General features: G+C 35.9%; 1 protein-coding gene across 1 annotated transcript in view; it reads left to right on the forward strand.

The window, feature by feature from the left end:
- Positions 1-16,350, forward strand: part of LOC129228707 (neurogenic locus notch homolog protein 1-like) — a 206,080-nt gene that overhangs the window by 63,996 nt on the left and 125,734 nt on the right. The window contains exons 7-8 of the mRNA XM_054863390.1: positions 174-281; positions 7,059-7,160. Of these exons, the coding sequence (XP_054719365.1) occupies positions 174-281; positions 7,059-7,160 (210 nt within the window). The remainder of the gene's footprint in view (positions 1-173; positions 282-7,058; positions 7,161-16,350) is intronic.

Below are 16,350 nucleotides of genomic sequence, written 5' to 3' on the forward strand. Positions count from 1 at the left end.
TCAGTTTCAAAGTACGATAAAAGTCAGGCATGTAGTTATGTGGGCTGTTCCCACCCCGGCATTTGTGGTTGACCAGTATATGAAAAGATAGGTTGAAGAAACATTTTCATTGCTGTAATTAATGTAGATTTTCTTGATTTTTAGTTCCCTCACTCGTTAAAAATATGTTGCAGATCCATGTAGTTCAAGCCCTTGCAAGAATGGTGGCACTTGTAAAGTTACTGGTGATTCCTATAAATGTGAATGCAAGGATCCTTTTTACGGTGATATGTGCGAAAAAAGTAAGTATTGATTATGCGTCACTGTTTTGATGAGTGATATCAATAAAACAAAGTGTTACTTCCGTATAAGGGGCCGTCCATTAATCACGTGAGGCTCGAAAGCGGGGAGGGGGTTCAGAAAAATCACGAAACATCACATAGGGGGAAGGAGGGTTGTAATAATATAGCACGTGTATTTATTTTTTCAACAAACGCGCAACACTCAGCCGAAAAGCGGCTTGCACCTATTCCTATTCAGAGTCCTAACTGACTACAACTGTATTTATGTCGAGAACTGCATACTAAGTGCCTTGCCTCCATTATTTTATATACCGATAGATGGCAGCACCATCACCGGATCGAACAGTTAATGAGAATTTAGAACTAGTCCAGGAGCTAATAGCTACCTGGTGCTATACCCCCAGAGGTATCGTTTCACTTGGAGGACATTGAGACCACGAGCATATTTAACGTCGCCCAGTCCCCTTTAATGACGACGGTGGGTCTTCGACCAGCGAGGTTCGAACTCAGGACCCTCCGGCCCCGAATCCGACACTCTACCGATCGGGCTACCACGGCCCAAGCGGCTTGTAGTGTGCGATTTTGATTCACCGCCGCGCCGTTGCCAAACGAGCGAAGTGAAGTTCTCGATCGCGAGCCGCGACAACCGCCCGCGCGCCCGCCTGACTCCATTATTCTGTTGTTTTGGCACTGAATACACGCGTAAATTGTTTAACCTCGTACGTTTGCATTAAACCAATGTCTAAACTAGGTCATCTGTATAAAGACCTATTTGCAGAATATAAGATAGGAAAAAAAAACCTGGTAGGTGGTACTGTGCCTACAACTACAACTGAAGATGCTTATCTAGTTGTAGGCAAGGAAGAAAGTCTTGGTAATCTGTGGTCCGAAAATATTCTACTTTAAAAAAATTTTCGCATACCTTTCATTATTATAGTCTTTGTTGTTATTATTGTAGCCTTTCATTATTAGATGATACTTATGCCTGTATTTTATAAATATTTAAAAAGAATAATAAGATTTTTCGCAGGTACTAAAAATACACGTGATATAGTGGGGGGGGGGGGGTAGTCTTCAACCTCACCATGTATCACCAAGTGGGAGGGGGGCTTAAAAATGCCAAAAAAAACATCACATAATTAATGGATGGCCCCTAACGAGGAAAGCACTTGTCACGTGATAAGTAGGGAAGTCTTTTTCTCCTTTACGCGTTAATTCGTTGGGAATCATTTTTCGATACTCGAAAACCTCGTAGCTTTATTTACAAAACTCATTTATTGTTGGTAGCAACAGCATTATTAACGTAAAACATCCCTCTGGCTCAAAAGCAAGTAAATATTGTAACAAAACTTCGTAATCACACCTGGCATAAACACTGCTATGTTCTCAGTTTCAGACTCTCGGCAAAAGCGTGTCTTTTCCTATGTTATCGAGTCGGAGTTGAACTGTCCCTGTGGCCACATTTGTACGAGTCATTTCGGGCATCTATTCCTATTCCTATTCAGAGTCACAACTGACTACAACTGTATTTATGTCGAGGACTGCATACTAAGTGCCTTGCCTCCATTATTTTATATACCGATAGATGGCAGCACCATCACCGGATCGAACAGTTAATGAGAATTTAGAACTAGTCCAGGAGCTAATAGCTACCTGGTGCTAGCATCCCCAGAGGTATCGTTTAACTTGGAGGACATTGAAACCACGAGCATATTTAACGTCGCCCGGTCCCCTTTAATGACGACGGTGGGTCTTCGACCATCGAGGTTCGAACTCAGGACCCTCCGGCGCCTAATCCGACACTATACCGATCGGGCTACCACGGCCCCTTTGGGCATCTGAAACTGGTAAACTGCAAACGAGGTAGGCGCGGTAGGCTTCGGGGTGCAATGCGATGCAGTGTTGGTAGCAACGTCTTTTACAAGCGTAATAGATTAATAGAAAACGTTGTTTCTGGTAGTTCTTGATAGAAAGCAGGCAGATGTACAGTATTGGTGCAAAATGAGATTTCCCTTACCAGTGTACTCAAGTAGCACGCAACGGTGGGGAGATGGTTGGCCAACGATGGCTAACGGTAGAAACCGATGGGGAATGGTATGTTTCCAACGAACGATGAGCCAACGATGTCCGTACAATATGTGGGCATCGTTGGGCCAACCGTGAATACTTTCGATGGGCCTTCGCTGGGAAATTGTTAGGCGCTGCACTGTAAAAAAATTCAGAAACGTTACTGGTTATTTCCGTGGAACGTCTCTCGATTTCACACGTTTTCACCTACTTCCCCGGAAAAATCTTCACAAAAAAAGTTTTCTGAATCGCTACAAGTTGCACGCGTGCAGACTTTTCAGTTGTGGAAAAGATTTTTAGCAACCAGTTTAAAGATTGAATGAGCGTGTTTATTAAATGTATCGGTTAATTTTTCTAGAAGGTTCTGGAGACATGACTGGCTTTAACAGGGGAGATTTCGCACTTCTTCGGAAAGTTTCAAGGTTAATTTCAGAAAGGTTACCGACTTTTAGCGGAAAACGTTCCTGGTTTTTGCAAGATATGTTACTGGAAGAAATTGGAACATCAGCTGCCGATTATTTTCCAGGAACGTTTCTGAATTTTTTTTACAGTGTGTAGCAGATCGTTGCCCTTTCGTTGCCAAGTGGTTGGTTGGGTAACGGTTGCCAAAGCGGACATTACCTATCGTTGACCAACCATAAGCTCCACCGTTGACCAACCATCTCCCAACCGATTGTGCTACCAGGGAGCGTGAGTTTTAATTGAATGATTATTTTTAGCTATTGAATCATTATTTTTATTTAAGTGTATAATTTCTCAACAGAAACTTTTAAACACCTTATGCTGAAATGGTTTTTGTCCTATAAATATAGCCATGCACGATTTTGAGGTCAAAGCTAAATTTAAGGTTTGTATAGTGTACTGTATGTATGGCTACGCCATTCTTCTTTACAAAGGCATGTAACTATACGGTGTGCGGCTTCTGAAACTATAATATAGGGTATACCGCTATAACTAAAATTGAACTTTATCTAATCATATTTTATTTTACCGTGTTACTGACTTCTATGTTACTGGAGTAGGTTTTGCGAGTGTTATTAATTTTATGACTTTTTTTCTTTTTTTTTTCAACAACAACGATCTCCGACATCATATGTTTTAGACATTGGCGGATGGTTAAGTGTGGAACCAAAAAGACAACACAAAAAACGGCAAATTCATTAAGTAAATCACTAATCAGCATAACTCAAATCAATTTAAAGCGTACAGAACTTAAAATTAGTAGCTTAGAGCCGTCAACACCTACAAAGAACCTAAATAGAATCTCATTCCGAGACTTAGCCAAGTGATAGCAAGGCACATAATAAAGAAGACAGCCGTACTCTTAGCCGCTAGGAGGAATGCGAATAAATCAAATTTAGAAAAAAATATTCCCAAAATATTTTTAAAAAAAGAGAAGAAAACGAGCGGATGTGTGCATCACATGACTTCCTTTTACTCCAATTTGATGTCATTCCCCATTGCTGGCAATTTTAATGTGATTCAATAGTTTACTCTCTAAATATCACTAACAGTGGCCAAATTGAAATCAGATTTTAAAAAATATCGCCAAATTTGTCGCCAAGTTGGCGAAAAAACTTGGCGACCAAAAGACTGGCGATATATCGCCAAGTGTTCGCCAAGTTATAACACCACTTCAGTTTACATCGAAATTAACAATGATTCCATCCAAAAAGTGGCAACAGACCCCTTTAAAAACACCCGAATGCAACCAAAAGGGGAGGTGCATAACTAGACCACACTAGGAGTCTACGTACCAAATTTCAACTTTCTAGGACATACCGTTCTTGAGTTATGCAACATACATATATATATACATACAGACGTCACGAGAAAACTCGTTATAATTAACTCGGAAATCGTCAAAATAAATATTTCTTGTGTCTATACGCTCTTAAGCACTTATCCACGTGTGGTCGAGTCGAAAAAAAAAAAAAAAAAAACTCAACATTCATTGGGGGGTGAGTAAAATGGAAATTAAGGTCGATTTTTGAGTGAAAATTTTTTCGCGAATACAATACTTCCTTTTTTGCAAAAGGAAGTAAAAAAGATGAGGAATTAAATTTTCAAGGAGGTTAGAATCCCACAACGGAGTATCAGTTTCTATGATGATTTTTTAAACCCATGAGCCCCGTACATGAGCGGCGTCTTATCCGGAACAGAACTTATGAGCATAAAAATAAAAAAAATTAATTTTTTTTTTTTTTTTGCTCTATCGCAATGCACATACGACGTTATATGATAAACATTAAATAGCACACTATGATTCATTAATTTATTTATTTATTGTGGGGGCCATGCAAAGTGCTGCTTAACTCACGGATTTAAAAAATCCAGAAATTCTCTCTTCTTTCTTATAGCTACAAAAGTATTTCAGTTCTACAATTAGAAGCATTTATTTTATGATATAAAATGCTGTTTTTAAATGCTTTCATTTAAAAAAAAGAAGGCGAACTCTAAGTTCAAAGGTAGAAATGGACGAATCAATTAGTTATCAGGGATGCCCGTTGTTTCCGATGCGTGTTAACTTCTGAATGAAGCGCAGTCACAATGAAATGAACGAAACACGTGCCTTAAATGCTCATTTCGCCCCCGATTCAGAAAGACTCTTCTTACCAATTTGTTTGCCAATATCGTGGAGTGCTTGTTTCTCTCGTGATAAAAACCAGTTCCATGTTGAAGCGTAACAACACTGTAAAAACGATTAAGAAACATTCCTGGAAAATAATGGGCAGCTTATGTGCCCAATTTGTTCCAGTAACATATCTTGCAAAAATCAGGAACGTTTTACGCTAAAAGTCAGTAACCTTTCTGAAATTAACCTTGATACTTTCTGAAGAAATGCGAAATCTCCCCTATTAAAGCCAGTCATGTCTATAGAACCTTCTAGAAAAATTAAGTAGGTTTAGTGTTATTGATTAGAACCTTCCTGAATTACCAAGAAGGCTCCATAAAACTCAGAGCGACCACGGCCAAAGCTATGCAAGAAGGAACCAAGCATATCTCTTGTCTGCATGTCCTAGCCATGCAAAGACTAGCTATCCATTGACTTCCTCGCTCTCATTAGCAGCTTAGTCAACCTGGCCGATACACTAACACGCTCATTCAATCTTTAAACTGGTTGCTAAAAACATTATCCACAACAGTGAAAAGTCTGCACGCGTGCAACTTGTTGCGATTCAGGAAACTTTTTTGTGAAGATACTTGTTTTTACGGGGAAATAGGTGAAAACGTGTGAAATCCGACGACGTTCCACGGAAATAACCAGTAACGCTTCGGAATTTCTTTACAGTAAAAGAGAATCTCTAACAGCATAAACACGTACTCAGTTTTATTAAAAATATCAACCAACCCAGTAAAAAAAATGTGATTGCTTTACAAGCAAATCGAGGGGCACGGCAGTGCCCCAGCCAAGTCGAGCGCGAAGCAAACACTGCCGTACCATCTTTACTGGAACCATTTTGTCGCATTTTCAGGCCCCTATTTGAGAACCTTCTGATGAGACTAGAACGCAGAAATTTTCGTCATCGAGTAAGCTATAATCACATACTTAAAATCCGAAATTTCAAGTCTGTAGGTCATTTAGTTCCGAAGTTAAGCGAAAGCAAAGTTTCGCATTTATGACACTCACTCACTCATGATCATCAAAATAGAACTAGTACTTCCCATAAACTCAGAGAGGTGAAATTTGGTACAGAGTTAGGGTTTGATGACTACATAAAGGGAAAACTGTAAAAACTAGGCTAACCGCCTTTACAAAAAATATTCAACTTGGAGGGCCGCTTCATTTGATGTCAAAAATCGAAAGTCTGAAGTATCTAATGAAGAACCCTCATCTGGTCTCAGCTGTATTAGATATGGTAATGCCCCCTTCTACTCTTGGTACATCAAAAAATCGACTGTTATTGCGAAAGTTCAGCGTAGTGGGACACATCTTCTAATTTAATCTAGCCTAACTTTAGTCTACTCGAACATCACACAAATTAAATGTTTCTACAAAAAGAAGTGAAATCCCACCAAAAACATTCTGTAAAAAACTAGCCAAGTCTCGATGGAGCTGTTTGTTTATCTCTAAAAAGTAATGAAATCTAAACAAAGTCATGACAAGTCGAAGGTTCCTTACTGCGATTTCTTTATTGTTATAGTTAATGTTGTGTGACTTAGCCGTTAAAGAGTATACACAAGGGTACAAAAACAGGTGCTCCATGACACGATTGCACCAATCTGTCGCCAGAACCGCTACCCATTGACGATGGAAAATTGCCACTTGGAAAACGTGTAAACAAAATTGATTTGTACCCACTAACGTATAAAGAATGTTTAACGGCCAAGTCACACAACATTAACTATAACAATAAAGAAATCGCAGTAAGGAACCTTCGACTTGTCATGACTTTGTTTAGATTTCATTACTTTTTAGAGATAAACAAACAGCTCCATCGAGACTTGGCTAGTTTTTTACAGAATGTTTTTGGTGGGATTTCAATTGACTAGTTAATACTTGACTTTAAATTACATTTCTGATAATCAATGTTACCGGATTTCATTGCAATTTATTGAAATAACTAAGAATCATGATTATCGGAAGTTTAAAAATTAATTTGAGGAAACCGAATTTGTTCTTTTTTTGTAACATGAAGCAAACGCATTTGATTTTTGAGTATAATGATGCGAAAAAACTAACCTGACAAAACACTTTTTGTTTTCCAGAGGAGTGCACATGTGAAAATGGCAAATGTATTGACACAAACAATGGAACAAAGTGTGTCTGCAACCCAGAGTATGGTCCATACGAAGAAGGCGTTTGCAAAGGTACTGTATTTTGTTTTAAAGTAATATCAAAAGGAATGTCAAATTAGTTTCTGAAAGTGACGTCGCATTATTTTTGAAATATCTCGTTCAAAACCGTTTTCAAGGAGTTTGAGACCACAAGCTTTCATTTATAAGGGTTAGGAAGGTTGCAGTTTTAAGCTCAATTTTACGAAAAATCTTTCATAACCATATCGTTTCTTCATCTCGTTCCAAGTAGAGCCCCTTGAAAAGGACAGGCTGACTTATCCGACATTTTGGTTCCAAGACAAAATTGGATTCAACCTCGTTTCTAGTATTTATAAATACGTTATAATATTTATTGGTTGCTATGTCGTAAAACAATTGATGATAAGTTGAGTAAAATGTCACTAAAGGTGAATCGAGAAAGATAACTTAGTTCACAAATTCATCAAAAATGTATCGGGAAATGTTTACTGTAATGAACCTTATTTTCACACCTTATTTGTTTTCAATTTTTTTTAATTAAATCGTCTTCAGCTACAGAATAAAATAATCAAACATCAATCAGGCAACACAGCTAAAGCTTGGGCACCAGTTTTCTGCAATGAGGCTTTTGTACAAATACTATTTTTTTCGCCCGACAATTTTGGAACCAAAATGTCGGATAAGTCAGCTCCTCTTATATAGGAGCCTTAGTTCCAAGGATCCAGAAATATTTGTAAGGGGGGTTAAATTTCAATGAGCGGCGTTATATCTCTTACGTAAACTAGTTGATGTGTGCATCACATGACTTCCTTTTACTCAAATTTAATTTCATTTCCCCATTACTGGCAATTTTAATGTGATTCAGTAGTTTACTCTCTAAATCACCAACAGTGGCCAAATTAAAAAAAAATTAAAAAATCTTCAAATTTGTCGCAAAGCTAGCAACAAAACTTGGCGATCAAAAGACTGACGATATATCGCCAAGTGTCTGCCAAATTATAACACTACTTGAGTTTACATCGAAATCAATAATGATTTCCCCCCAAAAATTGGCAAAAGACCCCATTAGAAACACCGGAATGCAACTAAAAGGGAAGGAACACAACTAGACCCCACTAGGAGACTCTCGTCTCCTAGTGGAAAAGAAAGTATACCTAGCATACCTTACCTACTGGTAAAAGGAAAGTAGTAGGTAAGGGCCTTACCTACTACCTACTAGTAAAAGGTAGGTAGTAGGTAAGGGCCTTACCTACTACTTTAAGAAAGTATACCTTATTTAGAAAGTACCTTTGGTACTTTCTTGGTAAGTCCTAGAAAGTACCAAATTTCAACTTTCTAGGACTTACCATTCTTGATTTATGCGACATACATACGCACATACATACATACATACGTACATACAGGCGCCACGAGAAAACTCGTTGTAATTAACTCGGGAATCGTCAACATGGATATTTCGCTTGTCTATACGTTCTTAGGCACTTATCCACGTGTGGTCGAGTTGAAAAAAAAAAATCTCAACATTCATTCGGGAGTGAGTAAAATGGAAATAAAGGTCGATTTTTGAGTGAAATTTTTTTTCCTAGAGTACAATTGTAAAAGGAAGTAAAAAGCTTCTCTTAAGCAGGGATGCCCATCCTCTCCTCCCTCCCTTCAACCCTCTCCCTACAATTTTTCAATGGTTACGCTCATTAGAGATGATTGTGCTTTTGAAAATGAACAAAAAACTGAAAATAGCAATAGTCCATTCAAACGAGCCCAGTCAATCCTTTGAACTAGGATGCGCTGAGAAGAAGTACGTTACAGAACGAAGCAAAAAAAAAAAAAAAAAAAAAAAAACAGTTTAACATTGATCATTGATTCCATGTACTATTCTTTTTGAATCTAAAAATTTGAAGATTGGTAATCTTTACTAATAATAAAGCTGAAAGTCTCTCTGTCCGGAGGATGTCTGGATGTCTGGATGTCTGTAGGATGTCTGTGACGCGCATAGCGCCTAAACCGTTCGGCCGATTTTCATGAAATTTGGCACAAAGTTAGTATGTAGCATGGGGGTGTGCACCTCGAAGCGATTTTTCGAAAATTCGATGTGGTTCTTTTTTTATTCCAATTTTAAGAAAAAAAACTATCATAAATTACGAAATTATCATAACGTGGAACCGTAACATGGGCACAAGCCAATTGGCGAGATACGAAATTATCATAACGTGGAACTGTAACGTCGGTACAAGCCAATTGGCGAGAAAATTCACCATACATTATTTGTAAATATACAAGCGAACCAAAAGACCTTTAATTTTTCTATTACGGGCGAAGCCGTGCGGGTGCCACTAGTTGCTAATAATAAAGCTGAAAGTCTCTCTGTCCGGATTATGTCTGGATGTCTGTGATGTCTGTGACGCGCATAGCGCCTAGACCGCTCGGCCGATTTTCAGGAAATTTGGCACAAAGTTAGTATGTAGCATGGGGGTGTGCACCTCGAAACGATTTTTCAAAAATTCAATGAGGTTCTTTTTTTATTCAAATTTTAAGCCCATTTTTCATATAAATTTGATTAATATGGGAAAGAAAGTGCTTATCTTTCTTCTTCTTCATCTTTACAAAAATGAACCCTGAAGTTTCTTTGTCTGGATCTCTTTCTGTCCGGATTTCTGTCTGTCTGTCTTGATCTCTGTGACGCGCATAGCGCCTAGACCATTCGGCCGATTTTCATGAAATTTGGCACAGAATTAGTTTGTAGCATGGGGTGTGCACCTCGAAGCGATTTTTCGAAAATCCGATGTAGTTCTTTTTCTATTCCAATTTTAAGAACAAAATTATCATAAGATGGACGAGTAAATTACGAAATTATCATAATGTGGAAACGTAACATGGGCACAAGCCAATTGGCAAGATACGAAATTATCATAACGTGGAACCGTAACATGGGTTCAAGCCAACTGGAGAGAAAATTCGCCACACAGGCAAACCAAAAGACCTTTTAATTTTTCTATTACGGGCAAAGCCGTGCGGGTACCACTAGTAATCATAATAAAATTCTTGTCACAGGAGGGTCAGCTGACCCTTTGACCCTCCCCTGAATCCGCCCCTGTGTGATATCATATCTACGCTATCTTTAAGCATATGGATCGATGTTTCCAATAGAGCAAATGAGCCACATACCGCACCTCGACAAGGAAAAGGGACACAACCCAACTTTAGGGGGAAACGTACTAGCCTTTTATTTAAAACTAGTGATACCCGCACGGCTTTGCCCGTAATAGAAAAATTAAAAGGTCTTTTGGTTTGCCTGTATATTTACAAATAATGTATGGTGAATTTTCTCGCCAATTGGCTTGTACCCATGCTACGATTTCGTAATTTACTCGTCCAGCTTATGATAGTTTTGTTCTTAAAATTGGAATAGAAAAAGAACCGCATCGATTTTTCGAAAAATCGCTTCGAGGTGCACACCCCCATGCTACAAACTAACTTTGTGCCAAATTTCATGAAAATCGGCCGAATGGTATGGGCGCTATGCGCGTCACAGAGATCCTGACATACACAGATCCAGACAGACAGAGGGACTTTAGCTTTATTACAAGTAAAGATTTAAATTTAATGCTCTTTCTTGTCACAAAATTCGCAAAGCTAGCTTGCATAACTGTGCGTGGTGGCGTAAGGAACGATAGAATAAATGAAGAGTTTACTTTCAAAACGGAATATATCCATTTTTATATTTTTTAAACAAAACGAAAAAAACGCTTCACGCACTAAACACTGTTACATCTCCGAATTTCTCTCAATGTTTTGGTAAAGCAAACAAGTGACTATAAGCATAAGTCAAGAAATTTTTCCTCAATTTTACCAGACCTAAATTGGCAATTTTATTTTGGATATATTTCTTTTTGGTGTAAAACAGTGGATAAACAGTCTAGTGATTTTTCCTCAATTTTACCAGACCTAAATTGGCAATTTTATTTTGGATGTATTCCTTTTTGGTGTAAAACAGTGGATAAACAGTCTAGTGATTTTTCCTCAATTTTACCAGACCTAAATTGGCAATTTTATTTTGAATGCATTCCTTTTTCTTGTAAAACAGTGGATATTATCCCTTTGGCAAAGAAAACACGCCTTTTCTGCAGAAAAACCTTGATTTAAATTCATTTACGCTTTTACATTTAGTAATTCAGTTATTTATTCATTCCCACATAGGGGAGAATGTGGATAGTTGATCCACACTTTAGTTTTCAATGTTTTTCTCTGGTGCAAAATATCAGTTTTCTTTTTTTATTTGCATGAACAATTGTAATTGTTTCCGCTTTCTGACAATATTTTTTTCAGTTGAAATTAAACGGATAGTTTTGGTAAAATAATTGTTTTTCAATATTTTTGTAAAGGGATTGTGTATCCCCACATCAAAGGATACTTGATCCTTCATGGGGGATAATTGATCTCACTGAGAAAATACATAGACTTTTCATTAGATCAGCAGTTCACCTATTGATTTCTGTTTTCTACATAATGTTTCTAAAAAATAACATTTCTAATTTTCTTTCTTAGATGATAATAATGTGAACGCAAAAATATTATTGCTTTAAATTCAAAAAGGAAATTTGTAGAAAAATTCAGAATACTTTAATGAACTTGGATGCTTTTGATCAGTTACTTATTCTCAATATAGTTATGAACAATGTATTTTATAAATAAAACTTATTTTTAAAGTAGCGTAATGAAGCTAACATTACAACTAATAAAAAAAATTGCGATGGTAACTACAATAAAAAAATTTTGAAAAAAAATAGAACCGACTTCAAAATTGCTCTAAAAAGGGAAAAATTATTTTATTCTTTAAACACCATTGGTAATGCTTTTAAACATAATTTTTGAAGTTGGCGCAAAAACAAAACGTAAAATCTCTGTAACCATGCTTCGTTCATATTTTTTTCAAAAAAGCATCCAAAGTTACGAACGAAGCATTTATATCGTTATTCAAATACACTTTTAGCAATGCATAATGTATGTGATAGAGAAGAAACTGGGCCTGGTTAAATTTATAGTTGTAGTTGAGTTATGGCTGAGAATGATTCTATCTATCGTTTTTGCGTCAACTTCAAAAATTATATTTTAAAGCATTATCGATGGTGTTTAAAGAATGAAATTATTTTTCCCTTTTTAGAGCAATTTTGAAGTCGGTTCTATTTTTTTTCGAAAATTTTTTATTTCATTCTTTTTAGTGTAAATGTAGGTATTTCAGAAATAGTAAAAAGTTACCTTCACGAAACTTTACCTTATTTTTTTCATAAAAATGCTCCATACTGAAAAAAAAAAAAAAAAAACTATAAACACGTGTTAAACTTTAAGCGATTGGCACTAAAAACTTATATTTCTTCATCTCTGGAATTCATGCGTAGTTAATTTAATTATAACCATACTAATTTACATTTCCCAGCTTGCTCATGATGCAATCCTGTATCTTCTTACTTAGCCCCGATCATCTGTTATTGGCATTAGACGATAACGATAAAACTACTACTGTAGTTCAGGCAAACGTAATGGTCCTAATCACTGCATCACCTCGCTTCCAGATTAGGTTTACCCCCACTATGGATCAATAACACTGAAGAAGGGAAGATATCGGTAATTCACATAGGGTTACTATAAATCAGCTGGGTTACCAAATTAAAATTATTTACGCCAAAAATGAGACGACAGCACCAGATTCCCGATTATCGAAATATCTCCCTGAAGAAACTTGATGCTTGCTTCATAGAAGACTTCATTCAAAATTATCATTACAATTACTATTAAAGCTACTGTGGTATGGCACCAAACTTTCATAACAATGGTTTTTAAATTTAATAGGGAAATTGCATGAAATTTATTGTTTTTTGACCATAACTTTTTTTTTAAAGAACATATTTGGTCAAACAAAGTAATGGGACCTAAGTTGAGTCATCCCCTATCCATTAAAAAATTAATCATCAAAATTGGTTCACTAGGTGAGACGCTGTGAGTAGACAAACAAAAAAAAAACATACATACGGTATGAATTGATAACCGCCTCCTTTTTGAAGTCGGTTAAAAATCAACTTATTTGCTTTATTTCTACTTGTTTGTAAGTATCTGTATACTTATGAACAAGAAGTTCTGTTTAGAACTAGACGAGCCTAATTTCCCGTATACCCATACTACTTTCCAGTCCCTGATCAATCTTCTCAAAAATAGCTAAAATCGCAAATTTTTTCAAACATATTTTTAAAATACTTTAAGTTGATTTTAAAATGCCAACTTAAAGAAATAATTTTCATTGTCAAAAAAAAAAAAAAATAGTCTGCGCATCTTTATTTAGAAACATAAATGAGTTCGAGTTTATTCGCCGAAAACTGAATACCTAAATGAAAACTTCAGCGCAAAAATAAAAACAAGTCATATCAACAATAATTATTTTACAGTTAAAACCATAGCTGCGGAGTCGGAGTCAATCTCATTTTGAGATAAAGGAGTTGGAGTCGAATATCTAAGAATCGGAGTCAGTCGTTTGTCCTCCGTGTATAAATTTTTGCCAAATCTACGAAGTCACGGTCAAAGTAGGGGAGTCGGAGTTCGATTAATTGTCGGGCACAGGAGTCGGAGTCAAGTGGGCCAAAATTCTCGGAGTCTAAGTCTGGAGTTTGGCGTCAAGAGCTATTTCCAACAAAATTTGTTTGAAGTAAATCCGCCTTCAAGTACGGAATCTACATTGACTTTTAGTTTCCCCGTAGGCGCTAATGTTAAGGGATTGGAATTGTTCAAATCAAAAAGATATTTTATATACAAGTTTTTCATAAAAAGCTTTTTCCTACAAAGTTTGTTTGAAGCAAATTCGCCTCACAGTTCGAAATTGCCTTGAATTTCCCCGTAGGCGCCAATGTTAAGTTTTTTTGAACTGTTGAAAATTGAACAAAAAATAGTTCAAGCCAAAAAGTGAAATATGAGAATGAGGTGTCCTCGCCGAGATCTTTCGAAAAAATTTTTTTTTTCGAATCTGACTATTCATTCAAAAGTTATTAGAGGGGGGGACAGACAGACATTTTCCCCCATCTCAATACCCTACTTTCCAATTTTTAATGTTTCAATATTTATTTTATTTGACTTTTGTATTTCGCGATATTTTAAAGATGAAAAAATCATGAAAGAAGGCTTAATGCTTCTTTTTCTGGGAAAGTAGGCTAAAAAGGAAAGATAGCATAGAATATGGTTTCAAAACCTGCAAAGTCAAATGTAAACATTACAGTTTTTGTAACTAAGTTCCGATCAACCTAACTGGACGTGGCATCTTAACGTTTCATTCTCATATACTACAATTTTTCGGGGAAAATAGATTAAGCATATTACTTTCGTTTAAAAAAACTTATTTCGAACTGGAAATCCAACTTTGCATTCTGTTTACTTTACATAATGGACAACTCTCTTTTTCGGTTTAAATCTAACAATAGCAAAATCATTCTTAAAAAAATTCAAACAAGGATAAGCAATTTCAAACTGTTCAAGCTTATTTCACTGATCAGAACATAATTCACCAGTGGAGTTCGTTAATGTTTATATGCGTGAGGTGTTGTGTAAATAAAAACCCTGAGTTAGGTTTCAAGTGCGAACAGATATTTTAATTTAGCAGATTTACTGCAGTGATTGTTTATATCTATTACACTGTGAATTGTGATAAATTTTATTACGTTAACATGGTTTTGAATGTTTAAAATTGAAGTCAACTAAGTGAACCACAGTTATATTGTTTTCATTGAGTTTATATTGTTGTACGTATATTTGTTCCCTGGGATCACGTATCTCTGAAGTCAAATGGGCCAAGTGTCCCTAATATGATATTTTTACAAATCTACTCTATTATTTACAATCGGTGGCAGTTTACTAAAAATATGTCTTAGTTATTAACGAATGTATATACTTTAAAATTACACTTCGCTATTTTTTAAAGTTGTATATAACACATGATGTAAACTTGAGAATTCTTTCCAAAAAAGTTTCCCTTGATAAATTCAGACAATTTTTTGAGCTAAAAAAAATGGGGGGGGGGGGAGTTGCCAGTTTTTATGAACAGGTATAACTTTAACATTGTTGTCGGGTTTCAAAGCTCTACTTAATGGTTTTGGTACATTTTTTTGGCTGAGGTATCAAGTATTAACGTAATAAATGTATTTCTGTAGGATGCATTTTGTACATCCGTTTTATTTCGTAATTTTCTCTTATGCAGTTTTATATTTCATTAAAAATGAGCAATCCACGGTTAACTGACTGACGTTTTTAAAGCAAAATAGTAAATATTTTGTGACAGTCAGCGCAAATTATGCATTGTACGAAAGAACATTTATCCCAAGGTTGTTGTATTTTCAAGCTGAATTTAAGTGAAAAATCGAGTTCCCGAAATATAATTTGAATGATTTAAGAATTTGTTAAAAACATGGTAACTGAAATTTTCAAACTTACCATGTCAGTCTGTTACCATGCTTTTAACATTTTTTAAGATCCAAAACATATTTCAGGAATTTAATTACACTTTTAAATTCACCTAAAAACACAATCCAGGGGAAAAGATCTTTTTTGTACAGTGTGTATTTTGCGTTAAATATTGCAAAATGCATACAGTTTGCTTTAAAAATGTCAGTCAGTTACCCGTGGAATTGCCCAAATACAACTTTTGCCGCGTACAGTAGTTTGTTTACATACCTTGAACTTAATTTATAGGTTGCTTTTGTTTCATTCGTACGTTAATTCGAATGATATCGATCCTCTATCAGCCCGGAATAATGAGGTTGTACTGTATACAGAATACACCTTTCTTATAATAGCTAAAATACCTTGAAATTTCGATTTAACTTTATTTTTTAAATGAAGACAATGTGAAAACTAGTCCTACAGGAAAAGTTTTAGATTTATTTTTCTTACCCTGTATGTCTTATTCTTTTCTGAAAATGGTAATCATAGTTTAGAATCATTTTGTTCCAGTTCCTTAAAAACAAGAAAAACATCGCACATATGTTAAACCTGAGCAATTTTATTCAACTTCTAAAAAGCACATATTTTCATGTATTTTGTTGAAAACTTAACAGTTTACAATTTGAGCGCGGTTTTCTAGATTGGCAGGAAAAGCCGTGAGGAATTCTCTAGTTTATTGTTCATTTATTTAGTCCAATTCTTCAAAAACACACAATAGGTCTTTTGCAGGGCAAAGCTGATTCGCGGATTCTCTTCCAGTTGACCTTATTAG

Source organism: Uloborus diversus, chromosome 8 (assembly GCF_026930045.1).
Source record: "Uloborus diversus isolate 005 chromosome 8, Udiv.v.3.1, whole genome shotgun sequence".
In the NCBI taxonomy this organism is placed as follows: Eukaryota; Metazoa; Arthropoda; class Arachnida; order Araneae; family Uloboridae; genus Uloborus; species Uloborus diversus.